General features: G+C 39.5%; 3 protein-coding genes across 4 annotated transcripts; all 3 read right to left on the bottom strand.

Moving 5' to 3' along the window:
* Window positions 1-836: 836 nt before the first annotated feature.
* Window positions 837-6,580, bottom strand: leng1 (leukocyte receptor cluster (LRC) member 1). The gene is made up of 4 exons (XM_038711281.1): window positions 6,078-6,580; window positions 4,893-5,087; window positions 2,798-3,105; window positions 837-1,816 (listed from the first exon to the last, which is right to left on the bottom strand). Exons 1-4 carry the CDS (start codon window positions 6,207-6,209, stop codon window positions 1,597-1,599), a joined length of 855 nt encoding a protein of 284 aa, XP_038567209.1. The 5' UTR covers window positions 6,210-6,580; the 3' UTR covers window positions 837-1,596.
* An 89-nt stretch (window positions 6,581-6,669) lies between these two features.
* tmc4 (transmembrane channel-like 4) lies at window positions 6,670-17,238 on the bottom strand. The gene is made up of 16 exons (XM_038711280.1): window positions 17,005-17,238; window positions 16,637-16,823; window positions 14,771-14,919; window positions 14,441-14,590; window positions 12,006-12,091; window positions 11,444-11,589; window positions 11,080-11,227; window positions 10,580-10,738; window positions 10,330-10,487; window positions 9,380-9,506; window positions 8,482-8,579; window positions 8,130-8,313; window positions 7,899-8,029; window positions 7,505-7,660; window positions 7,304-7,382; window positions 6,670-7,156 (listed from the first exon to the last, which is right to left on the bottom strand). The coding sequence occupies exons 1-16, from the start codon at window positions 17,057-17,059 to the stop codon at window positions 7,064-7,066; spliced, it is 2,106 nt and encodes a 701-aa protein (XP_038567208.1). The 5' UTR covers window positions 17,060-17,238; the 3' UTR covers window positions 6,670-7,063.
* Window positions 17,239-17,966: 728 nt separating this feature from the next.
* mboat7 (membrane bound O-acyltransferase domain containing 7) lies at window positions 17,967-25,949 on the bottom strand. 2 transcript variants are annotated; one of them, XM_038711277.1, is made up of 9 exons: window positions 25,793-25,949; window positions 24,620-24,699; window positions 23,065-23,194; window positions 22,655-22,781; window positions 22,392-22,548; window positions 21,815-22,010; window positions 21,371-21,523; window positions 21,057-21,236; window positions 17,967-20,385 (listed from the first exon to the last, which is right to left on the bottom strand). In XM_038711277.1, exons 2-9 carry the CDS (start codon window positions 24,693-24,695, stop codon window positions 19,974-19,976), a joined length of 1,431 nt encoding a protein of 476 aa, XP_038567205.1. In that variant the 5' UTR covers window positions 24,696-24,699; window positions 25,793-25,949; the 3' UTR covers window positions 17,967-19,973. The 2 variants fall into 2 exon arrangements, with proteins under 2 accessions (XP_038567205.1, XP_038567206.1); XM_038711278.1 differs by having other exon boundaries at window positions 24,620-24,702; window positions 25,793-25,940.
* Window positions 25,950-26,208: the final 259 nt, after the last annotated feature.

Raw genomic sequence — 26,208 nt, 5'->3', positions numbered from 1 at the left:
CTGTGTTTTTCTCCTCCGCCAGCCTACGTCAGACAGACACGGCGCGCATTGTCATGGTCCAGGTTGATCATCACAATGCTGCTGAGGAAGGGAAAAAAAAATCTTTATTGCCTATCATAATATTCCCACAGGGAGCTAATAGTGTGGTGCTCAGTGGGTTTATATTGATCTCATAGGCTATAGGATTCTTTAACCTCTTAAAGTATTACTTCAGTATTCATGACACTTTGGGGTGTAATGTGATCCGCCTAAGTACTAGGCCTATAGCAACCTATTAATTAATAGCCTACAAGTGACGTGTTAATAGCCCGCGCCTACAAAGAGTGCAAGGCTTCTCCACGTTTTAACCAAAAAATAAACACTTTCTGTGGGTTTATTATTTAAACGTATTTATTGTATATTAACGGTCATAACTGCACTACATTAAAAAAATGCACAGCAAATTGCACATTACCATTTATAAACTACACACACACAGGCCTCGATGTATAGGGTCTGTTTAGCTCACACATGTAACTGTAAATCTTCCTTGTAAATATAATGGTTTATTTTTTGTTTTTTTTAATTTTTATTTCTTCTTTTAGTTCTAGGCTTACTTTATATCTAAAATTATATTGTATATTTTCTGTTCTAATTTAAATCATATTTGTTTATACATTTTCAGTGTCTGCAGTGTGGAAGGGGCTACAACTGCTTTTCACTGTGCAATTGTGTAATGACAATGAATCTGAACCTGAAAAAGGAAATGAAGGTCAAGCTGTTGTGTGCTCCTCCTGGGTAATTTGTACTCGGTTGCCAGTTTATTAAGTACATCTAACCAAAAATATCACAAAAAGTTTATCACTCATGAAAGTAGTATTTATTTCAAGCTGAGTATATTTTCACCCCCTGTATTTCTTTTTACATATTTAAAGCAGGATACATTATTTTGTCTTAATGTCAGAAAACAGTGGAAAATTTCATGGTGACATCCTTTTATTTTATCGAAATTCAGCTTAAAGTCACATATGACAAATAAAGGAAAAATCCACGCATCTGAGAAACTGGAAACAGAATGGTTGGCAGTTTTGGTCGGCAAGGGTTGATCACCTAATTAATTAATGAACTTATCATTTCAGCTCTACTCTGCAAAGTCTAATTTCTTTAATGAAAGACTGTTGATTTTCAATCACATTAGAATCTCTTTGAATTGTTGCAACAATATAAATGAGTCTAACAGTTGTTCACTGAGAGTTTTCTTTGCTGAGAGCCTGTCTTCAAGCCATCTGCCCTGCTGACGTGATCATGAGTGAAACGCTGCAGGGTAACTGCAACTGAACCTGACCTTCCTGCAAGAATGTCCCTTCCTGGGTGAACAAAAATAAATAAAAAGCAACCTACAGGCTGACCCTTCATTAACTTACTTACAATAACGTGACCATGTTACGGTTCCAGATTAAGTACAGTTCTTAATGAGGCTCTAAACCTACTTGGGCACATTTTTACCTTTTTTTTCCTTAGAGGTTTTTACATTTGCTTCATTTGGAAACACACTGGTCACAATATTTTGTTTACGAAGTACTCATCACAGATCACACTCCTCAAACGACAGATAGTTCATGATTTTAATATTTCATCTCTCCAGCTGTCTCGATCCCGCCTTTGACGCTTTCGGGCAAGTTCCGGGAAGTATGCGCTGTTGTACGGCCTCTCCCTCTCGGTTATCTCCTTCCCTGGCTCCTTCCCTTTGCCGTTCCGCTGGTCGAGCAGGGCCTGGGTTCTCCTCCTTTCCTCAGCCTCCCTCTGTAAACGCTCAGCACGTAACCTTTCTATGGAGCTGGAAAAGACAGGAAGAGAGAGAGATTTTTTTATTTTATATCCCTCTAACGATATGTAAAACATATTCACATTTTATACATCATGACATTCACACCTTGAAAACTTTAATTAATAGGAAATTGACATGCGACTATACAAGAACTGTCTACTATTGACAGTGATACAAAATCTCAAAGAAATAGTTGTACATTTGGGAAATATGTCTATTCGCTTTCCTGCTTGAGAGTTAGATGAAAGATTGTATACTCTCATGTGAACAGGAAGCTACAGCCAGCAGCTAGCTAGATTAGCTTAGCATAGACACTGGAAACAGAGGGGAAACAGTTATCAATGTATGTATGGATGATCAACCTCAATAATCAACCCCATACAATGAAATGTATGGGGTTGATTGTTCTTATGTAGTATGTATGATGCTTTGGCAATATTGTTGTTACACATTCATGCCAATAAAGCTAATTTGAATTGAATTGTTAGCTTGGCTCTGTCCAAAGGTAACAAAACCAGCACCTCTAAAGCTTTTATATGTTGTGTTTCTGTATGGCTGCTACCTCGGCCAGGACTTCATTTTTTTCCTCACTGGGACTTCCCGGTAAAATAAAAAAATAAAAATGTCTTAACAGTGAGCAGTGGCCAGGCAACCAGAGGACACTCCAAAAAGTTACTGATCCCCGCCAACAAATAAACAGGTACATGTTTCACTGTAAAACTACAAATTGTTGTTTTCACACACCGTTTTCTATACATTAAACTAACCCCCTGCTGGCTTCACTGAAGATACAGACGTGAGAGTGATATCGATCTCCTCATCTAACGCTCCAAAAGAAACGTTAAATTATTCTTTTTAACTGGAGAACTAAGCAGCAAAATCAAAAAACAACATACAACATCGTCTAAATATTCTGAATTACTTTGCTGTACCCAATCTAGTGGTAGATATTATAATATTATAAGTAACTAGATAAATTCACTGTCTTACCTCTCTCCACTGCTCCTCTTTTCCCCTTTGTCTCTTTTTTCCCATTTCTTGCTTTTGTGGTATTTTCTCTCTTTGACAGCTAGTGCTTTCTTCATATCTTTCAGTGGATCTAAACTATCTTTCAATCTGCGATCTTTCTTCTCTCTCTCCTCTTCACTTAGTCCCTTCCTCTTTTCTTTTTCTTTCCTCTCTTCTTTTTCTTTCAGCTCTTCTTTTTCTTTGCCGGTTTTCATGTACCACGGAGTGACTTCAGACCCTGGTTGGGGCCCTAGAGACACCAGCAAGCCAATGGCTCGTTCCTGCTTCTCCTGGAATGAAAACAAGGAAGACCAAAAATAACGCTGCATTAGTTTTTTTTCCCCCACTCTGACACGCCATCTGTTTATTTTGCTTTTTGACCACAACGTGACCGCTTCTACTGATTGTCGATATCTGATTCAATGTACCAGCATCCTGATATGACTGAATGATTAAGGTTGTACAGAAACAAATGAAACTGCTGCCAGTATATCTCGACAGATAAATATGCCACGCTGATACTTTATCTGGCACGAACTGCCAAAAACAAGACCTGTTTGTTCATAAAATACATTTGTGTGAAAAGACAACCATTGACACCTTGCACAAGGAGGGCAAGACACAAAAGGTCATTGCTAAAGAGGCAGGCTGTTCACAGAGCTCTGTGTCCAAGCACATTAATAGAGAGGCGAAGGGAAGGAAAAGATGTGGTAGAAAAAAGTGTACAAGCAATAGGGATAACCGCACCCTGGAGAGGATTGTGAAACAAAACCCATTCAAAAATGTGGGGGAGATTCACCAAGAGTGGACTGCAGCTGGAGTCAGTGCTTCAAGAACCACCACGCACAGACGTATGCAAGACATGGGTTTCAGCCGTCGCATTCCTTGTGTCAAGCCGCTCTTGAACAAGACACAGCATCAGAAGCGTCTCGCCTGGGCTAAAGACAAAAAGGACTGGACTGCTGCTGAGTGGTCCAAAGTTATGTTCTCTGATGAAAGTAAATTTTGCATTTCCTTTGGAAATCAAGGTCCCAGAGTCTGGAGGAAGAGAGGAGAGGCACAGAATCCACGTTGCTTGATGTCCAGTGTAAAGTTTCCACAGTCAGTGATGGTTTGGGGTGCTATGTCATCTGCTGGTGTTGGTCCACTGTGTTTTCTGAGGTCCAAGGTCAACGCAGCCGTCTACCAGGAAGTTTTAGAGCACTTCATGCTTCTTGCTGCTGACCAACTTTATGGAGATGCAGATTTCATTTTCCAACAGGACTTGGCACCTGCACACAGTGCCAAAGCTACCAGTACCTGGTTTAAGGACCATGGTATCCCTGTTCTTAATTGGCCAGCAAACTGGCCTGACCTTAACCCTATAGAAAATCTATGGGTATTGTGAAGAGGAAGATGCGATATGCCAGACCCAACAATGCAGAAGAGCTGAAGGCCACTATCAGAGCAACCTGGGCTCTCATAACACCTGAGCAGTGCCACAGACTGATCGACTCCATGCCACGCCGCATCGCTGCAGTAATTCAGGCAAAAGGAGCCCCAACTAAGTATTGAGTGCTGTACATGCTCATACTTTTCATGTTCATACTTTTCAGTTGGCCAACATTTCTAAAAATCCTTTTTTTGTATTGGTCTAAAGTAATATTCTAATTTTCGGAGATACTGAACTTGGGATTTTCATTAGTTGTCAGTTTTAATCATCACAATTAAATAAAATAAACATTTGAAATATATCAGTCTGTGTGTAATGAATGAATATAATATCCAAGTTTCACTTTTTGAATGGAATTGCTGAAATAAATCAACTTTCTGATGATACTCTAATTATATGACCAGCACCTGTATAGACAAACATGCTTTTTGGGGAGGTGGGAAGAAGAAAAACATTTGCACTGGGGCCAATCACAATTATGTTACGCTGCTGACCCTGGTTACGGCATCAGTGTAAAGTCAGAAATGGTATTAAACTACTAAAATCTGGAAAAGGAAACATGGAAAACATAAAAAACAGTCACAGGAGTTTTGAATGTGAACTCCTCATGTAAACGATACAAAAGATTGACATAAGAAGTTGCACCTTTTCATCTTTCTTTTCTTTGAGATACTCCTCATTCCCCTTCTTCTCTGAAGACTCCTCCAGGGGAAAAAGATTAAGATGCTCCAGAACTCCACTTCCTCTGCCCCGCTCATCATCACCATCATCATCATCCCTGGTTCCTCCTTCTGACTGGAGAGCAGCTCGGGATTTCCTTCTCAGATACTCTGTACGTGCCTGTGGAGAGGAATATTTGTTAGATAATACTGCAAATATCACAGCAAAAGAGTCTGTATGGTAATTTTAGGATGATAACACAGGCTGTCTCGTTTGCAGAATAAAGCAAGGACTGTTGGAGGAGAGTTTTGTGATTAATTTTTGCTGAGGCTCACACTGGTGAGCAATAGAGCTGCAATGGTTAATCAATTAGTTGTCAACTATTAAATTAAACACCAAATATTTTGATAATTAATTAATCGGTTTGAGTAATTTTTTAAGAAACAAAGTAAAAAATCTCTGATTTCAGCTTCTTAAATGTCAATATCTTCTGGTTTCTTTCCTAGTCTATGAATGTAAACATCGAACGAAAGGCAGGGCACAAGTTGACAGTCTATCGCAGGGCCAACACATTTACAGACAACAACTCACACTTAAGGGCAATTTAGAGTCACCAATTAACCTACCCTGCATGTCTTTGGACAGTGGGAGGAATACAAAGCACCTGGAGAGAACTCACGCAGATACAGGGAGGACATGCAAACTCCACACAGAAAGGCCTTGGACCACCGCAGTTCAAACCCAAGACATTCTGGCTGTGAGGCAGCAGTGCTAACCACAGCAAGTAGACTATTTTTAATATTTCACTAATTGTTTCAGTCATTTCTGTTCCCAGCTTCTCAAAGTCAGAGGTTCCTGCTTTTCTTTGCAATATATGAAATTAAGTTGAATGTCTTTTGAGTTTATTACTGTTGATCAGACAAAACAAGACAATTTGTGAACTAGATAGAGATGTTTCCTAATGACAGAAGTTTAAATTTACAAATGCTTAACTGAAGTAACACTCTGGAAATAGCAGAACCTGCAAACATTTTGGGCTTACAATGTCGTTTAGGGAACTTAACTTGACTTAACATGTGTACAGTGTGTTTGATAATAATGGCACTGGGTTTGTGGGGCTGGAGGTGAACTCAAACTTTTGGACATCTATGACAACACCACCGGGGTCACCTCTTGCTCGGCGCGCTCCACACGCCGCTTGGCCTCGCGCTCCTCCTCTGCTGCTTGGGCCTCGTCCCTCCGCACGCGAGCGACGTTGTCTTTGTTGCGCACGTGCCAGCTCTTCTTTGGAAGGATATTCATTGTTGTCTTGGCTTCAGATGATGATACTGTCGGTTAGCAGTCAGCTAGCTGAGCAGGCTAGCGTCGACTGAAGTGGCGATTGAGCAGTGAGCACGGTCAGACACTCAATTTGTCCATAAACCGTTTGAAGCAGGAGGAAGTGAGCAGAAATAAGTACAGCTCAGCCAAGTACAAAAACAGAAAAATAGAAGTTACCACTGTTTTTGGTGCTGCTTAAGCTAACTTCACGTTAGCCAAGCTACTTTCTACTTCGCTTAATGCTAACCTTACACTTTAACGCCACAGTTTAGACGTGCATTTACTTTGCCTCCTCACACTGAACTCATCATTTCAACTATTTAACTTTAAAAAATAAAGACGCAAACATTCACTAACTTCCTGAGAGGGGAGTGCTGCAGTTAGACCACCGGAACAAGTAGTTACAAACAGGAAGTAAACATTACACATTTCTGCAACTCCACACGTTTGACACTAGAGGGGGCTACTACCTCTCATTTTATTATGTAAAAGGAAAACAAAGACATACAACTCTATTTTCATGGACAGACAAAGGTGGTGAAACGTTGCATTTAGAACAAAGGCACTCTTTGCTTGGCATTTATGTAATTAAACATATACCACTAACTTGGGTATATTAATAACAAACAAGTTTTAATTTTCCTAGAAAACATATCTATCTGATCTGTCAAAAACCACAACATATATAATTCAATAATCATGTTGCAGGATTGTCTGCTAAACTGTAAGCAGCATTATGAAACTGGCTTTATACACATACAGTCCTTTCAGATGCCTCATCATGTTGTTTAGTGTTTAGAAGGTCGTAAAAACTTAACAATGTCGCTATGCCATGTTCAGTCTTGTGCTCCTGCGGTGTGTTTTGGTATCTGAAGTTGTCGACTCAGCTCCTCGATCTGCTTGACCAAGAACTGCTTGTCACGGCTCTCCTGTAAGCCAAAGACCAATGCATTAGTAAAACTGAATGCCTGCGAGTATTAGGAAATCACACAGGCCAACCCACATATTGTTTAAATTCAAGACCATGGAAGTATTTGCTTTACAATGCACCATACAGGTAAATGCCAACAACTTACCAGTTTAAGCTGAACTCTTAGCAGGGCAACACTTTTCCCATAGACAGACGCTAAGGCTATGAAATAACACATCACCACGCTACCAGGGAGAAAACAGCCATGATTATACATCATAAAACGAAGGACCATAAAATATGTAGCTAAAATATTTTACATTACAATATAAACCCAGAATAATGATCCTATAGAAAGCCTACTCACCAAAATAACACAAACAGAGGGATGGAGAAGGCCTGGGAACCAATGAAGAAGAGAAAATCTTGTGTAATTTTAGAGAGGCTGTAGAAAGAGGTTGGAACAATCGACCACATGTTGGGGAAGAAACGGAAAGGGCCGCAACTCATAGAAGGATGGATCCTGGGTGGAAAGAGGGAAACACTTGTCGTCAATAATGTAATATAACATGAAAATATTTCCATGGCTCCTTCCCTTGACTGCACACATTTTTTAATCTAACTATCTGACCTGAGAAATATAAACCTCCACGTCTTCTTTTATTCCTATTTCAAAATAAGTACTTGTCACTGCTGGTGTTAAACTAAAAGTCCCTTCTGTTGTGATTGTTACAGGGAAGAAGGCAGCAATAAGCACTCACTCAGAAAGACTGTAAATCATGACAACTGTGGCCAGACTCCAGCCAAACAGGAGTACCACCAGGAAAAAGAAGGTGGAGGTGGTGGAGCGAAACGTCTTCATTGCTGGCCGACAATTATATAAGAGTGTGATCTGAGGAGGAAAATGGCAATGGAGACATGAAACAAGGGCCAAAACCATAGCAGAGAGTTGGTGAATAACTTTCTCCTTTGTGTGAAATGTTGGTCTTCACCCTCTTGCAGTAGAAGAGGATGACAAACTTGATGGAGTTGATGAGTGGCAGCAGAGGGCAAAAAAGAGCTCCTGTCCAAACCACAGTCTGACCATATACCAGTCCAAGCACGTTGTAGGGAACTACGAACTCCTGCCGACCCACCCACTGGGCCAGCTTACTGGACCAGTTGTCCACCACCATCCTGACACACACACACACACACACACACACAGTACAATCACACAGATTAATATTCAACTCTCAACATGATCTGTCTCTTTATGTTTTAACAAAATCTAAATGTACTGTATTCATTTGCACAGATTCCATCTGTTTAATACAGACCAATTGTTCACAGAGTGATTTGTACCTGCGCGGGAACTCCACCAGGACAAGCACAGCTATGTTGATGAGGAGGTCAAACAGTGTCAGTTTGTACATCTCCTGTCCTATACGTGTTTCCCAGCACTACATGACAAGACAAACAATGACAAAGTGAACTTGTCTTACAATATTTAAATGTTGAAAAGACTCTAAATTAACCTTATTTTGAGTTCTTTTGTTTCCCGCACATTCTTAAATTAGGACTTTGTTGCTTATTGTAGGCACATTCTTTTCTAATCATAGCACTCTACACACACACAATGTAATTATACTCCATGTCATAAAGTATTAGTATACTAAAGTATTTACTAAAGTGGCTCAGAAAATGAGACAATCAACTATAATGTACTTCCATCAATACCACCATCATGGTTAAGTGAAGAACTGACAAACTGAGGCTTTATCTTTGTCATTTGTGACTTTGTTAGATCAAAATGAATTTCAGGAGGAATCATATTGATACTACTATACCCAAACTACCAACAATCTGCTTCTTTTTCTCATTCTTGCAGTCATCTACTGTGGTCCTCAGTCGATCTAGCTAACTTAGAGCTTACTCTGTCTCTGCAATGTGTTGATGCAAAAACAAACTGCAAACAGAATTCTTTCCTCGTGTAAACACAGCCATTACAGGGAAGTTAAATTAGATTAACAAATATTTTGCTTGTGTAAACATAGCCATAACAGGGAAGTTAGATTAGTTTAACAAATATTTTGCAATCTCCTAAATGCAGAATCGCATTGGATTTTTTGTTTTTATTTTTGTTCTTAAGCTGTTGGTTCTTATCTAACAGCTTGGAGACTCCTTTGATCAGGTTTCTGAAGAACAAGCATCTTTAAAATTATTTCACATGCACTCACACACATGCAAGAAGTATAATTACCGGGTAGATCTTATAGTTGTAATGGCACAGCGTACAGTTATCACTGTCTGTGTTACCCTCGCACGTGATCTGTCTCCACAGGGTGAAGAGGAGAACACCCAGACTCACCAGACGAAGGAACACTGCCCTATACATGGAAGAGAAATGACGAGGTAAAATAAACTGAACTGAAACTGATTTTGTTTGAAACTATGTTTTAGAGTAACTTAACATCAAGTTTAACGCAGTGTTAACTGTCCTCCCTGGTTAAAACTCAATCTGTACCAGACTTAGCATCACCAATGGGTGTGATTGGCTGTGATAAGAAGTAATGGTGTACTGATACACCCTGAAGTTCACATATACGTTACAGACATTACATATGTTCAAATCAAGATTTTACATTAAAAAACATAATAAGGTTAGAAAACACAATACAAAACATGTGGACCCTTGTCACAGGTTTCAGCTTTCTATGAGTTGTTAGCGGTTCCACTAAAAGGTGATTTCCCCTCTAAACCTCAGATGGTTTCATTTAAATAAAAGTTTCCAAGGTCCAAAGAGGTAAAATGATCCAATGTTTCACAAAACGCAGAGATTAGGGGAAAAAATCCGAAAAATGTATAGACATTTCTGTGTTGAAAAAAATATTTTCTCCCATTAATCATCTCCATCCATCCATCCATCATCAACCACTTATCCTGTGTACAGCCAGTCCCAGCTGACATCGGGCGAAAGGCGGGGTACACCCTGGACAGGTTGCCAAATCATCACAGGGCATTAATCATCTCATGACCCCTTAATTTTGTGATCATTTTTTAGAACACTTTTACTTTTGATACTTTTAAGTATATTTTGTTGATATTGTTTTTTGTACTTTGTACACTTTTGAATGCAGGGTTTTACTTGTAAATGAATTAAAAGAAAATGCTCGGACATAATCACTATCTCACAGGAACACCAGTGCAAACCTTAATAGTGCCACTATAACAGTAGTGCTGGGGGCATATCGTTCTATCAAGGCGATCTGGTCACACAGCAGTGGCACCAGGAAGTTTCCAGCGGTGATGACAATTGAAGGTAGATACTCAAAAATCAAACCGAGGATCCCTTGCTCATCACTCTTTTTCTGTTTGTCAAAGATAGGAGTCAAAAGGTCACGCAAGACTTTTTAGACCCAAGACCACATCAGCATTATCACTCTCCTTCTACAACATTTACCTGGCTGAAGTCGGTGGCCGCGGAGATCCCGTAGAAGGCCGCAATAATGAGCCCAAATGCAACAAAACACATAAAAACACGTAGAGAGTATAAAACTATTTTTTGACCCAAAGTCAGAGAAGCTGCCCTTTTCTTTATGGTCTCCTCCTCCAGATCCACCTGACAGGGAAAGAGAAGAGACAAGGGGTCATCTGAAAGCATGTCACTTACAGGGAATGATTGCTGCATGTCCATCACATTTCTCTTTTCCTAACTGTCCTCCATCCTGCTAAGTATCCAAAAAAGGTTAAACTCTAGGGCAACTGGATCTGGTTGAAGATGCACTAATGATCGATCATCTTCACAACGACCCACAGAGGTTAAATAGCTGAGAGAAATGTCTCTGAGCATCTTCAACCAAGTCCAGTTTTTCTTGATTAAAACCTTCCTTGGATAATAATGACCCAGATGAATGAGAACCTTCACACACATCCTGCTAAGTAGGACGTATTCCCTCTGACCTGCAGCCGGTAGTGGATGTTTTTCTGCTTCAGTTTGGTAGCGTGGTCTCCCAGGCATCCATAGTCCCAGCTGGTGAACACTATCATGCTGTAGTTGCCCACGGCGCTGCCTCCCGTTGCCACAGCAACTCGAGCTGCAGTCCCCATGCTGTATGTGAGCAGCCAGTCAGGGAAGAGGATACAGATGCAAGTCTACATGAGTCGACTCTTGCTTTTAAATGTCATTCTATTTATTTCACTTATTGACCTGAACACACGCACACGCGCGCACACACCACACACCACACACACACACACACACACACACACAGGCCAGATCCTGATTATTAATACTGAACCTGGAAGTGTTTGTTCTGGGACTGACCGTGCTATGATACAAACGAGACAAAAGGCGAAGTAGAAGACAGCAGTGAAGAGGTAGGCCAGGGGGATGTTGTAGGAGAAGTTACTTTCCTCCATCATTGTGTTGTTGTAGTAGCCATAAAACATGTATGAATACTCCATAAAACCCTAAACAAAGAGAAGAGGATAATCATTAAGCATGCCGTATGTAACGTCCATGGTATGTGGTTTAAATTTACAGCAAAGAATATAGTTTTGTTGAAAATTGTGTGTAGAAATAGTCTGCTAGGATATTGATCAACCTTTATATTGATCCAATTTATCCCATTCTGTCATGTCAACTTTATAACCACGTTTGTTTTTTTAGTGCGGTCATAAGAAAGTGGTATGCCATATTGAATCCTACACTTACACATCAACTTTGTTTGTTAATGTGCTTATATGCTTTCTTGCAGTTAGATGCAGCCAAAGGTGTAGAGAATCATAATGTCCGATAATGAAAAACATTAATATACTGTATGTTTCGCTGTATGTTCTGCAGCTCTCATATCTTTGCAGGTCATTACAATGCTGCAGTTTCTCACCGTCCCCGAAAGTAAGTCAAGGAAGTACTTATAGAACGCCACCAAGCCTTGAGGATTAGGATCATAAGCCATGCATTCCTCTGGACCTGTAAAACACAGGGGAATGCTTGATGATCTCTGTTTGCATTCTCAGCAGCCTGGTATCACCAAGTTGTTCTCAGAAATTACAGTATTTCTATAAGTTTCCCTGAACCTCTCTACCATACATAGTTATCCTTATGTTTTAAGAGTAATAGAAAGAGAGAAAGAGGAGGTTGAGTAAATGCTACAATGGTGATTAAATGCAGACCTGTGGCTCACTTGATAGCAGAGACAGAGGGTCTTAATCCCTACATTATCATCTAGATAAAGATAAATCTAGTTTCCTCACACAGCTTTTAAAAAATCTAAGGGTTTTGATTAAATTAGAAATCCTCCATATGAAAATAGCAACCCATTCTCTTGTGAAAATGAGCAGCTTAGGTTCTTGGTTGTTAATGATAAAAAAACGTCAACACTATATCTTCTACATTTTACACATACTTACAAAAGAACCTTAGGTAATAGCATTATTTCTTCCAATATCATTGTGGGAATAAAGCCTCTGCTTATGCACAGTGACCATTTCTTCATTTTATTTCTGAGGGGAATACAACGGCTGGCACTGCTGTCTCTATATTTACTCCTATGAACACTGTTGCCTGGAAACTGGTGTATCCTACTGTGAGGAGACTATATTAGACTACAGGTGCTGGTCGTATAATTAGAATATCATCAAAAAGTTGATTTATTTCAGTAATTCTATTCAAAAAGTGAAACTTGGATATTATATTCATTCATTACACACAGACTGATATATTTCAAATGTTTATTTCATTTAATTGTGATGATTAAAACTGACAACTAATGAAAATCCCAAATTCAGTATCTCTACAAAAAAAGGATTTTTAGAATTGTTGGCCAAGTATGAACATGAAAAGTATGAGCATGTACAGCACTCAATACTTAGTTGGGGCTCCTTTTGCCTGAATTACTGCAGCGATGCGGCGTGGCATGGAGTCGATCAGTCTGTGGCACTGCTCAGGTGTTATGAGAGCCCAGGTTGCTCTGATAGTGGCCTTCAGCTCTTCTGCATTGTTGGGTCTGGCGTATCGCATCTTCCTCTTCACAATACCCATAGATTTTCTATAGGGTTAAGGTCAGGCCAGTTTGCTGGCCAATTAAGAACAGGGATACCATGGTCCTTAAACCAGGTACTGGTAGCTTTGGCACTGTGTGCAGGTGCCAAGTCCTGTTGGAAAATGAAATCTGCATCTCCATAAAGTTGGTCAGCAGCAAGAAGCATGAAGTGCTCTAAAACTTCCTGGTAGACGGCTGCGTTGACCTTGGACCTCAGAAAACACAGTGGACCAACACCAGCAGATGACATAGCACCCCAAACCATCACTGACTGTGGAAACTTTACACTGGACATCAAGCAACGTGGATTCTGTGCCTCTCCTCTCTTCCTCCAGACTCTGGGACCTTGATTTCCAAAGGAAATGCAAAATTTACTTTCATCAGAGAACATAACTTTGGACCACTCAGCAGCAGTCCAGTCCTTTTTGTCTTTAGCCCAGGCGAGACGCTTCTGATGCTGTGTCTTGTTCAAGAGCGGCTTGACACAAGGAATGCGACGGCTGAAACCCATGTCTTGCATACGTCTGTGCGTGGTGGTTCTTGAAGCACTGACTCCAGCTGCAGTCCACTCTTTGTGAATCTCCCCCACATTTTTGAATGGGTTTTGTTTCACAATCCTCTCCAGGGTGCGGTTATCCCTATTGCTTGTACACTTTTTTTCTACCACATCTTTTCCTTCCCTTCGCCTCTCAATTAATGTGCTTGGACACAGAGCTCTGTGAACAGCCAGCCTCTTTAGCAATGACCTTTTGTGTCTTGCCCTCCTTGTGTAAGGTGTCAATGGTCGTCTTATGGACAGCTGTCAAGTCAGCAGTCTTCCCCATGATTGTGTAGCCTACAGAACTAGACTGAGACCATTTAAAGGCCTTTGCAGGTGTTTTGAGTTAATTAGCTGATTAGAGTGTGGCACCAGGTGTCTTCAATATTGAACCTTTTCACAATATTCTAATTTTCTGAGATACTGATTTTGGGGTTTTCATTAGTTGTCAGTTATAATCATCAAAATTAAAAGGAATGAACACTTGAAATATATCAGTCTGTGTGGAATGAATGTATAAATTATACAAGTTTCACTTTTTGAATGGAATTACTGAAATAAATCAACTTTTCGATGATATTCTAATTATATGACCAGCACCTGTATATAATATTAGAGAAAATTGTGCTAAAATGTCAGAACGCAGGAAATATGTGGCAATGAAGAACCAGGAAAATATATTGTACCACTGCTATGTTTTACCTTCAAGTGAAAATGTTGTGAGCAAACAAGCCATTACCAGTGTTGTTAACAAGACTGAGCCCAACAGATCTGAAGACGATGCTGGGGATGAGGACAAATCCAGCAATCAGTAAAAAGGAAACAAAATTGAGCACCACCAAGAATCGCAGGAACAGGAAGTAAGACTGGACGCCACCTCCGAAGTTCCCTGTGGTAGCAAAGGGCCATGATTTCATTAAAAATGCAAATGTGTAAAATGAATTAAAACTTTTCTTTGACCGTATTACGCATGAAGTATACATGTGTAGTCTGTAGGCTGGAGATTTTGAACATTTTTCTTTAACCAAGCCCCGAAATGTCCTGTTGAAATTAGTGGTTACATGTTTACCTCCGATCTTTTGCAAGGATTTGCTCCACAGTGCGAAAAAGTTGAGAAATCCACTGGCATTGTCTTTGATCTTACGCAGAGATTTGGCCTTGTTCCGTTTCCAGGACTCCCTCCTGGAAACCACTGGCACCTGCATTTGCTGCACCTGCCTGTAATGAACAAGTTACACTTAAATGACTCTGTGGGTAACTACTGTGTGAGATAATTGTTAGTAACACTTTATTTTATGGGTCAGGAATCTTCAAGTAATTTCCAAGACATTTCCTTATAAGAAATATGTGATTCGGTTCTCATCATAAGGAAACTAAAGACAGTATAGATACACAGCTGCTCAGCTGAACATACAAACACCTGACATTTGTAGTGTAGAAGTTTTAAAAAGACCAAATGATAAGTTTACTTGCATTTAAAGGGATCTTTTCTTTCAATAGCATTCCTAGTTTCTCTATAATTTGTACCAAATTACATATCCATGTTCCTGTTTGCAGGAAATTATAAGAAAATTACGAACTCATAAAATAAAGGGTATGTGATGTGGAAACTTAAAGCCTCTAGCATACATAAACCTACAGTACACAGAGAATTGGCCATACAGGAATTGAATTAAACCTGCAATAACTGATTGATTTGGCCACTTGGGGGCAGCAGAAACAAGTTGTGAACTCCCAACTGACTTCTGAATCATCAACTTTTAAGTTGAGATGGGGAACTTGTTAGCAAACAATTGCTTAGTTACATATCCATCAACATTATTTTTAATTTGGAGTCGTGTTTCGCATGAAGTCCAATATTAACTCTCTTTTAGCTCTGTGTTTGGTCTGGTCCAACTCTTGAGGGAAATATCTGGCTGTTTGAGCTGCTAAATGCTCAGTTATGTTCATCAGCTAGTTGCTCGCGTGTCTGTCTGTTGTTTGGTGCTGAGCAGGTAATGTGCAGTGGGTTTAGAGCCTTTTTGCTGAAAACAGCTGCCTGCTAAGATCAAAAACAACCTTGAGAGTAAACCAAAACAGTAAAGCCTTTCCCAATTAGACTCCTGTCCCTTTTACTGGCGTGGTGTGACCACACATTGGACAAATAAACGCAGGTCTCAATTAGATGCCTGTTCTGGTTTTAATAGAAGATCTCTGGATGTACAGGTGCATCGGGACAGTTCCTTTTTTCCAGTAATTTAAGTCAAAAAGTGAAACTTTCATATATTCTAGATTCATTACACATAAAATGAAATATTTCAGGCCTTTTTTGTTTAATCTTGATGTTTATGGCGTACAGCTCATGGAAATCAAAAATCCAAATCGCAAAATCCATCACTCAAAATATTACACTAAAGAATGTATACATTTTCTGTAATGCACCTGTATAAAACCTCTTGAACCCGCTTGAACTAAAGTTCTAAGCTGCTTAGATCGCACATACAAATATAAAAGTTTACACTTTTGTCAATATGGACATGCATTGTAAGATGAGTTAGGTTCTCCACAATTCAATCATTTAATTCATTTTATGGAAACAATTCAGAATTACTTGTGTGGTGAATAAGTGAAATGTGAAAAATATCTATATTATAAATAATAATACAGATATATATTATACAAGTAATATTCATAGGCTACTGGTTGAAATCAACAATTTGATAGTAGCCTATATATTTGCTCAGCAAGAATTGAAAGCCCATCCAATAGAGACACCTGTCCTAAATATAGGCAGGGAGGGTTTTATGGTACTCGGGTGATCTGACTCTGTAAGTTTATCACTACCATGTGACCACTTTAACATTGTTTTCACACTGTCATTTGATATATTGTTATTATAAAAAATATTTATTGTAGTTGTAGTATACATTATAACATTCAGAAGTAAGTTTCATACCGCACAGCTCTTTTCAATGCCATGGGCAGAGGGATGCCCCTGAGGTCCTTGGGCTTTCCACTGTTGCCCTCTCCATCCTCACTTGAAGGCCTCGGGCTCCAGCTGAACTGAGGATAGTTCTGATTGGACGCTCGAGATGAAACCCGTCGTGACCTCAGTGACTGCTGGTCACCAGGGTTACCATTCCCTGTGAGAGGTGAAGGATCCAAAAACACCGAAGAAAAATGATACATTAATATATATATGGCAAGACACTTCAGTCAGATTAAAAGATGATTCTACATACACAATAACATTATTGAGATATTTAGTGTGTTTAAAATCAACAAACAAGTTAAGTGATTCGAGAAAAGAAAAGCAACACACACCTAACATTATATAGTTATACACCGTTGAGTCCTGTCTCTGTAGTTCACTGGTCATTTCTCTGATGCAGTTTAACACTAACAGCTTTGAAGACTTTCCTCTGTAATCACATCTAATAGGCTACGTTACCAGCGGCAAGTTCAGAATAAAATAAAACAAAGAGAAGGTGAAGCCTTCTCTTCATGAGGAAATGCTGCCAATCCAGGAACCTCTTCCCTGTTGATTTCTCTCACGGACTTTACTCCCCTTTGTAAATGACCACACAGGTACTTCCTTGTATGAGTTTAACCCATTATTTCCAAGGAGATAGTTACCATCCATTTACAGTTTGCACTGTCTAACAACCAGCTGGAAGAAAAGAAGCATAAAGTTACAGGACGGCCTGATAAACTTGTGTGATTTTTGTGACACTGGTGTGTTCACAGACGTGTGGTTAAATGTACTGGGAGCTTCAGAAACTATTTTGGTGAATTTTAATGAGTGAGGGGAACAAATTATATATATATTTATTTGTCAACGTAACTAACGCTAGCTAACGTTAAGTTGTGGGTTAGCAAACTGTCACTAACGTTACTACAACTGCTACTATAGCAAACATCACTAGGCTACAACAGCATATGGTGTAGGCGTAGCTTAATGTCGGAGGAAAGTAATTTAACGTTACCGGACACACAAATCATGGCTGAAATAGTGTTGTCTGGCTTTGTTTCACATTTATAGAGCCACGGCTGTGTAAAAACACCGTTCACACATAACATGCTAGCGGATCATTAGGAGATATTCCCTAAATCTGACTAAAAGACGTTTAACGTTAGACTTATTGGATTGGAGTAAATTATAAATTCACCAGCTACATGTTTGTTTTATCAAATGAGTGTAACCACACACCGACTATTAGCTCAACTGAAACACTGTTTCATGTGTTCGTGTTCACTATTGGAGAGTTAATGATTTTCCAGTGACATCGTGTTTTCCACAAGCTTTATTTTAAAGACTTAACACAAGGTAACTATGCACCTCATAATGAACAAATAATTCACACATCAAGTAGACTTAAGAAAACCCAAGTGTGTAATGAGGAAACGCTATATTCCATAAAGCAGAGAGTGGGTGCATCATGTGTCTGAAGTCACAGATAGAGGCAGACAAAAGGCTGAAAAATAAATGGTCTGGAAATGAACAGTCAATTGAAGGACTAGAATTCACAATCATCATTTTGCAATAATAAAAACAAAAGGATCCACTTCAGAAGGGTTGAGTCTTGGCACACAGAGGGAAAAGACATTAACACAAAATCTGTTTGTGATTCAAATGATCTCAGCTCCAAGTAACATTTAGAGAGCCAAACACAGTGAAGACCTTTCAATTCTGCGGTCAGTCATGCTCATATGCAACAGAGATGCCCTAGAGTTATCACACTCTCAACAGGTTTTCCAACTAATACATGGTTACTGCGGTTAGGGCTGGGCGGAAAAGTGAAAATTCAATATTATAAGCATTACTGTGATATAATGTTATCATCTAGAAATTCTGCTGTTCGATTAAATTCCTATAAAATATACATTTTTGTTCTACATTTGGTCACATGTAATACCATTGGAACTGTCTATTTATTTGAACATCACTTTGATTATATCATATATGATTTGCATATACTTTTCATACTGTGACATGTCATTACATTAGATTAGATTCAACTTTATTATGCAGGGTGTGGGTACAGAGCTAATGAAATGCAGTATATCAGTATTGGAAAATAACCTAATTAACATTATGATAATGATTTCAACTATATCACCCAGCCCTAGCTGTGCTGTTGCTCATGACTTACATTGGCAGCTTATACTGTACGACGTGAAACTTGTATCAAATGTTTGGTCCCAACCCTGAATGGTACATGATGGCAGTACAGACATTTTGGCAGTGAACGGACTGTTGCTATCTTTCACATGGCACACTCTTCACTCGATACAACACTGCTATACAGATGTCAGTGCACATGTTCCTGATGTGATCCGAATTGCTTACAATTACAGACAGAACAACAGTGGGGGGGCTCAGGGAAACCTTTTGGCTTCACTGGATTAAGGAAGTAAACCACAGCACAGAAATTTGCAGCAAGTAAAATGACAAACAGTATAATGCTGGAAATGCTTGAGGTTTTTTAACACTACTTCTAAAACACATTAAGAATATAATTATGCAGCATAACAAATGTAACCCGGACTTCGCTTTGCTGCTATAGACCTAAACGAGTCTGAATATCCCTGTGCGCTGTGGTGCTTGTATTTCTGCTTGAAGTGAAATAATGGCCGCTGATAATGAGGGCTGCATAGTAAGTTTTACACTGCAATTTCTGCATTTAATTATTGCAAAAACATACTTCTATATCGACTATTTAATATGGTGAACAGCGCTGATTTAAAATGGCAAATGGCAGCAGAATTATTTTGTTCTTGGCTAACTTTGATAATGCTCGCAGATAGGCCTTAACAGCTGCATCCTAATGATACCCATGACTGTGTTACTTCTACTCATATGTCCTCCAGTATAAAACGTACTATAACACAATACTCAGTGCTGTTGGAATGTGCAGTTCACTTAAAATTGGGCATGGTATCTTGAAATAAAAACACAGACGCGCAGACAAGGGGAGTGAAATATTGAACTAGTAAACTATTTACACCCCAGGTGCCATTCACACTATGAAAGTGACATTCGTTGAGTTCAAACATTCCTCTCCCAGTCTTCACAGTGCTTTTATGTACATGTACATATACGAAATGTCTCCAGTGGCGACCTTTTACCGGTTTTTACCAGTTTGTATGTTTTACTGCATTTTTAATTAAATCGAGTTGAACTTTTACATTTTCCCACAAGAAATCTTATTGGATGTGTGTGATGTTTGTTGCTTGAAAGATGAGGCTTCTGTCCAAAAAAGCATCCAACCAGTTCTCCTCTGTAACTCCATTCAGTCTGTTTTTTCTCCAGTTTTCTCTTTCACGTTTTCTATCTTCTCTCCCGCCCGTTTCTCCTCCTTGTCCCCGCTCCTCCCTTCCCTTTTCCCTCCCTTCAGGGCCCTGCCGACTATTATACAGCAGACGGCGATTACGTGCATGGTAAAGTAGATGGACGCCCAGTAGTTGATGGTGTCGGAAGCCTTCAGCAGCACAAAACCCATGCACATGTAGTCGTAGGCCCTCATCTTTAAGAACCAGTGAACCCAGTCGAAGATGTTCTGCCCACGAGGACCCAGTTTAGCTCGGACGGAGGCCTCCATGGCGGACTCGGCTGCGATGCACAGGGGGATAGTGAGGAAGGAGAGGTAGTAGCCAGCGTGTAGTCCGTGCCAGTAGGCGCTGATGAACATGGTCCAGCCAGCCCTGAGAGTTACAGACAAACACGACAGATGTTGAATTGAGACGCCACTGAGGGTTTCTGACTTCTGTCATTTGATTTATTTCTGTTGGCAGGATCACAGTGGTTTGATATGTGTTTTTAAGTTTTAAACAGCAAATTTGATATAAATTATTTAAAGTATGTGGTAGGAGATTAAATAATCATTACATGTGCCCTGTCTTTCAGGAAATAAACAGAGATTTTACACAATAAATTGAGATTTAAAGTATGATGATATTATGTATTTTTCTTGTACGCAACAAATCCCATGAATAGATCAAAATCCACAGTGAACTAATCCTACTAAGTATTGTCTGTGAAGCCAAAACCTGATGTGATATGATTTCTGTGTGTCGTAAACTTCCATTGTAGTCCAAAAACACAGGTCTCTTCTCTCATATTCTTCCTCAAATGTTTCTTCTCTCACTGAACGAAATCTTAAAATAAAACCCCAAACAAAACTCTGATTTTTCTGGCACATTACTAATCTGGAGAATTTTGCTGTTACCTCACAGCTGACATCTTTAAGATTTTACGTCATTGCAAAGGTCCCATAAAGGCATTTTGAGGCCCGAACACACCACACATTTATGGATGAGTACAGGGATTCGTGCCGGTAAAATAAGCAGAAACCGCTGCACATATAAAGCCTTACCTGAGAGTGTAGGCTTTGAAGGGGGAATTGGGGTAGATGTAGTGATGCAGCCACCATTGCACTGTCATGTTCCAGTAACGCATGCCATGTCGGACCTTCACACAGAAGTCAGTGTTGTAGCAGTCAATGTTCTGGATGGTTTTGAAGTCATATTTCTCCTCTTCAGCTGTGGGATCGGGACTGGCCACAAGGGGAAAAATAGCAACTTGGCAGAAATACTAACTTTCAACAACATCACTATGAACTATATACCAACCAAGATGTTAGTGAGCAATAATTTATGCAATATACTTGCTGTTCCTGTGATTCTGTACCTGTAGTTGACAGTGGGTCCTCCTCCAGGTTTGGACAGTGCTTTTTCTGGATAGCAGCCCAGACCTGCACTGATACAACCGGCCTCAGCTCCACACCACGCTGCATAGAAACGCATCCTAAACACGAAGAACACTGCTATCATGTAGAACAGCCTGGTGAGGGAGAGAAAGAGAGGAATCTCAATCGTACCAAAGAGCTGCAGGGATATTACTAACAATCAATCCTAAATAACTACTGGGCCCTCCACAATTTGTAGTCTTCTTGGACTTGATTGGAATTTACTAGTGGGTGTATACTAATTTTTATATTTATTGTATTAATTTATCATCATTATTTCAGATTAATGAAACTGTGCAATGATAATTATATAATAAATGTAAAATACTGACACTGTTACTATGATTAAAAGACGTTACCAGAGCAATAATGCATTGTAATGATACCTAAAGAAAAAGTTTTGATCCAGGAAATCCTCTGTGCGAACGTAATCCAGTGGAAAGACAGAGTTGACAGCCAGGAACAGAGCGCCGTAGAAGGGAACTGTCTTCAAACGCTGCAGGCACGGCACCCAGCCGGGCAGCGCCTGCGGGCTTGGCTGCTTCAGCCAGTCAACGTACGTTTGGAAGCGAAAGAACGGACCTTTTGGGATGAGATGGAGGGATGACATAAAGGGATAAAGGCAGCGTTGAGAAGACAGTGATAGACAAAAATGGAAAATCAGGATAATGCAAGACACAATAGGGAACAGTGACATTGTGGTTCAAAAGAAGAGAGGGTGTTGTTCGATGGAAGAGGGGAGTAAGAAAACAAAAAGAGAGTAGAGGTATATGAAAACCAGAAGCAATTTTAAATAATACTGAAAATGATATGGACTCACAATATTGGACAAGTAGCAGAGAGTGAGACAAAGAGAGACAACAGTTAAAATTCATTCAAAAGCAAATTAAAAACACACATGAATATAAACAGCTTGCACACAAACATAACTCTGAGAAGTGTCAGAGATTTCCACAGACTTACCGGTCATTATACCCACATAACAGTAGCTATAGGACAGAATTTCATAGAGAGACGGCTCCTGAGACAGACCACCAATCACAGGAGACTTGGCAAAAGAGCTCACTTCCTTTTTCTTCTCCGTGTGAAAGCTTTGCACCTCATTCGCTAGACTCACCATCTGAGTTAAAAACAGAAAGATGCATCACAAGTCAGCAAAGACGCACAAAGTGTGGAGACACAGTGGTGCTGCAGGAAATTTTATCCGCTGACTGAGCTTTCTGTACCTTGAGAGTGAGCAGTAACTGGACGGCATTAGCAAAAGGCGTCGGCGGTGGCAGCCCAAACCAAGTGACCAGCCGGAAGAAGAGGAGGTAGAGAAAGGACCAGCTGAGACTCAATGCTGGGGCATGCCTTGTAGACAGAGACAAACGTTGTAAGCGAGTTTACGCGTTATATCTGCATGGTATCTGCAGTCCGGTTTATGAAGAATGTTTTATCTCCTTTGTAATTATGGAGTCCTGTTGTGTGCCGTGTGCATCTGCGCTTTTGCTGCACACTACAGCTGAAACGTTTCATAGACTTTATTATTGCTCATTCACTAAATACTTCCAAATTGAAGGCCTACTGTGCTGAGTTTTGTAGTAAAAGTGTCTGTGTAATAAGTTTGTAAAAAATATGGATGTACGTGTCTGACCTCCAGCTGCTCTTTATAATAATCCATGTTCCAATCACCGTCACCAGAGAGTGGAGTGTGTGGATGTGACAGGTGGCGATGGTGATAGAGAGGCCCAGAAGAAGAGATGCCCCCTGCTTCACAGGAGGACCTGAAGTGAAAAACAAAATTATACAGTTAAGTCACCTTCTACTAATAAGTTACATGGGGTGGAAAAAGCAAGACACAGCATATGACAAACTGCATTGATGTCATAGACAGGATATGCTATAAATATCAATGAATCAAAATACAAACATGGTGTGAAAATGACTTCCAGAGAACAGCTTTTAACTACTTTTGAATGTTTGACACTGTCAGCCAGTTGCAACCCAATACAACAGGCACATCAATATTCCTCCAAAGTATATAGTATACAGTGTGTGTTTACACTCCATACAGAGGTCATTCAATCATCCCTTCCTTGTGCAAGTATTTATTTTTAAAAACAACAATGGAGGCTCACAAACGACAGTCAGAGCCAACATTACATGTACAACATAAAGCAAAACTGCAGAACTGTTTTGTGTGGCAAAAAGTAAAAAATCAAATCAAAGATCTTGACAAACTGCAGTCGCAAAAGACAAGACAGAGGCTGTGAAGCATACAGACAGGCTTAAGATAAGGTGAGCAAAATCCAGTAATCTGAACAAAAGAAAAGATGATTTTAAAGTCATCTTTCACTATCACCCATGAATTTCCCAAACACCAAAACAAACATCACAAATCCTTAATAGCGGGCTATGGAGCAGAGACTGCTGAGCAGATTTCTACTTTCTTCATCCCTTCAAATAACAGGAGTGCTTCCCTATAAAGAGACAGTCCAATGTCATATTCGACACACTTCAGTATATGTATGATCATGAGCATCTTGAGGAGGATTGATGCTGTAGATGAAGAGCAGCCCTACTCCTTGGGTAAATCATGTTAAAATGTTTAGTGTTTGGTATTTTGTATGTGAACAAATATAAATTCTGGATTTTGTGTCACAGTGCAAAAATTGCATTGCAAACTGTTAAGCCTATGCCTTTTTAGAGGCCAAATATAAAGAGAGTTCTTATTTCAGTTTAGCTTGTTAATAAGATTACCAGACATTCCATATCTTTAAAGGCTTCACTGGGTGCAATTCCTTGTACATATGTCCTTAGCGCAAATGGTTACCCAGGACTCACCTGCAAAGTCCACTAAATTCTCCCACTAAAGACTCCCTAAATTCAAGATTTCCAAATATGAAAATTATGATATAAGAAATTATATGAAAAATCTGAAATGATTTACATGAAATATGAGATTATATAGGAGATGTTAGTTAGATTCCATCTCTTGTTTCTTAAATAACATTTAAGATTAGATGTAAGATGTAAGATGATAAGTAAAACATGTGAAATTATGTTAGATGAGAGATAAGATATATTAGATTAGAGATTATGAAACATGAGGCGAGATATGAAATGATATGTAAGAAAAAAGAAAAGAAAAAGAGAAAAAAGAAAAGAAGAAAGGAGAAAAAGACGTCTAACCTGACCACAATACTCACTGAGGTAACGGAAGAGGAATCCAACAGGGATGGAGGCAACGAGAACTCCCAAGTACACCAGCTCATCAGGAGACATCGCTCTGCTGGCACAGAAACAGATCAGCTCTAAACACATTATCCATTCATTCCAACACCCAGCATTTATTTTTTATTCAGATGAATCCTATAGCGGGATGTTGTTAGTGCTAGAGCCCATAATACTGCAAAGTCAAGGTTATACTTTTGCAGAAACATTACATATAAAGAGTGAGATTTTGGTATAGGTGCACCTACAATGTGACTAAGTCTAATTAAACCACTAAGGTCTGAGGGATTTACATGTTTAATAACAAAGAAATGTTACCTCTTAACTCTGTTATTTTTCCATATCATGAATTTGCCCTATTGTTCTCTCCATTTTGACATTGGTGGAGCTACATCTTAGTAATTTATTTGAAAGCAGTTACTCTTCAATATTAAAATACACTCATTCCTTTTCGTTTTTAATTGTTTTAAGTTTGCCCAGGCGTGCCCAGGATGTATTTCACAATATCTCCTCCGTGTGAAGCAAACATCTTTTCCAAATGAGGCAACTATGCAAGAGTGCTCACCTTGTAACATTTATCTCGAATAAAAGCGTGCATAAGGAAGATGAAAGGCAAGACACAACATATATATGCCAATAGTTCACACCTGTGGACTTCCTGCTTTGGAATAACTATATAAACTATAGGAAGAAGCTGGTGTAATTTGTATTTAGTGTAAGGAATAATACGGTATAAATGACCATCGTTTAACTCACTAGAGGCTCAAAAATAATCAGCTCATCTCTAATTTAAATGCGCGAACAAAAAGTCCTTTACCTTAATAAACTAACGTTACCTCCAAATGACAGTTTAAGCGGCAACGTTAGCTAACAATCATAAACTGACAAGCATTATGTCTAAGTTTAATAAATAATAATAGATGAAAAGACCGCTCAGACTGATGTGTAGGCTAAACCATTTAATTTAATTGTAGTGATGGCTTTAGTTACTGTATCAGTTTGTTAACGTTGCGTTAGAGTTAACGTAAAGATAGCTGTGCAAACGTTAGCATTGTCCAAACTGATCGTTAGCTTAGTAACGTTAGCTACCGCAGTGACCGACCGGTACATTAGCAAGCGTGAGTTGCGAAAGCTTTCGATTAACTTACATTTATGTGTTCAGTCACCACGGTTTATTACAGCGGTCTCTAGCAGAACCTGCACACCAACTATCCATTCACACCGCGTCCACGGCTAACGATGTATTCTTCCGAGGTTGGCAAAGGCATGACCCGCCCTTCTCTGCCTCTGATTGGCTAGGTATACGCAAGAGTACGATTGGTCAGGGTAAGATTATGCGGGCTTCCTAGTTCATTAAAGGTGACGTCACCTAGTAGCGTTGGACGGGAACCTTTCCAACAGGGGTGTGGACTATACCATTTTTACTTCCAAGGAAAACACAGAGGACATTCATAGCCATCCCACTTACTAGCATCTGCCATTTCATTTGAAAGTGAAATAACCCCCCGGTACGATACAATACGACTTCTCATATGGCCATGATTATGCTACAATATAAACCAGT

Source organism: Micropterus salmoides, unplaced genomic scaffold, assembly GCF_014851395.1.
Source record: "Micropterus salmoides isolate LMB-PRFRI ecotype aquatic unplaced genomic scaffold, ASM1485139v1 Ms_hic_scaffold_11, whole genome shotgun sequence".
Classification (NCBI taxonomy): domain Eukaryota; kingdom Metazoa; phylum Chordata; class Actinopteri; order Centrarchiformes; family Centrarchidae; genus Micropterus; species Micropterus salmoides.
Note: the sequence above shows the minus strand (reverse complement) of the source record. Positions and strands in the feature narration are given on the sequence as shown.

What these genes read in the sequence shown, in the direction of transcription:
- tmc4 (XM_038711280.1), bottom strand. Translation starts at nt 17,059, where the DNA reads ATGACCAGTGAACTACAGAGACAGGACTCAACGGTGTATAACTATATA. An exon ending in TTGACTTACTTTCGGGGACG is followed by an intron (nt 11,590 to 12,005) that starts GTGAGAAACTGC and finishes CTCTTTGTTTAG; the next exon opens with GGTTTTATGGAGTATTCATA. An exon ending in TCCTCTTCTACTGCAAGAGG is followed by an intron (nt 8,030 to 8,129) that starts GTGAAGACCAAC and finishes TTTCCTCCTCAG; the next exon opens with ATCACACTCTTATATAATTG.
- mboat7 (XM_038711277.1), bottom strand. Translation starts at nt 24,695, where the DNA reads ATGTCTCCTGATGAGCTGGTGTACTTGGGAGTTCTCGTTGCCTCCATC. An exon ending in GGACCCACTGTCAACTACAG is followed by an intron (nt 21,237 to 21,370) that starts GTACAGAATCAC and finishes CCTTGTGGCCAG; the next exon opens with TCCCGATCCCACAGCTGAAG. An exon ending in TTCAAAGCCTACACTCTCAG is followed by an intron (nt 20,386 to 21,056) that starts GTAAGGCTTTAT and finishes TGTAACTCTCAG; the next exon opens with GGCTGGCTGGACCATGTTCA.
- leng1 (XM_038711281.1), bottom strand. Translation starts at nt 6,209, where the DNA reads ATGAATATCCTTCCAAAGAAGAGCTGGCACGTGCGCAACAAAGACAAC. An exon ending in TGGAGCGCGCCGAGCAAGAG is followed by an intron (nt 5,088 to 6,077) that starts GTGACCCCGGTG and finishes TCCTCTCCACAG; the next exon opens with GCACGTACAGAGTATCTGAG. An exon ending in AAGAAAAGAAAGATGAAAAG is followed by an intron (nt 3,106 to 4,892) that starts GTGCAACTTCTT and finishes TTTTCATTCCAG; the next exon opens with GAGAAGCAGGAACGAGCCAT.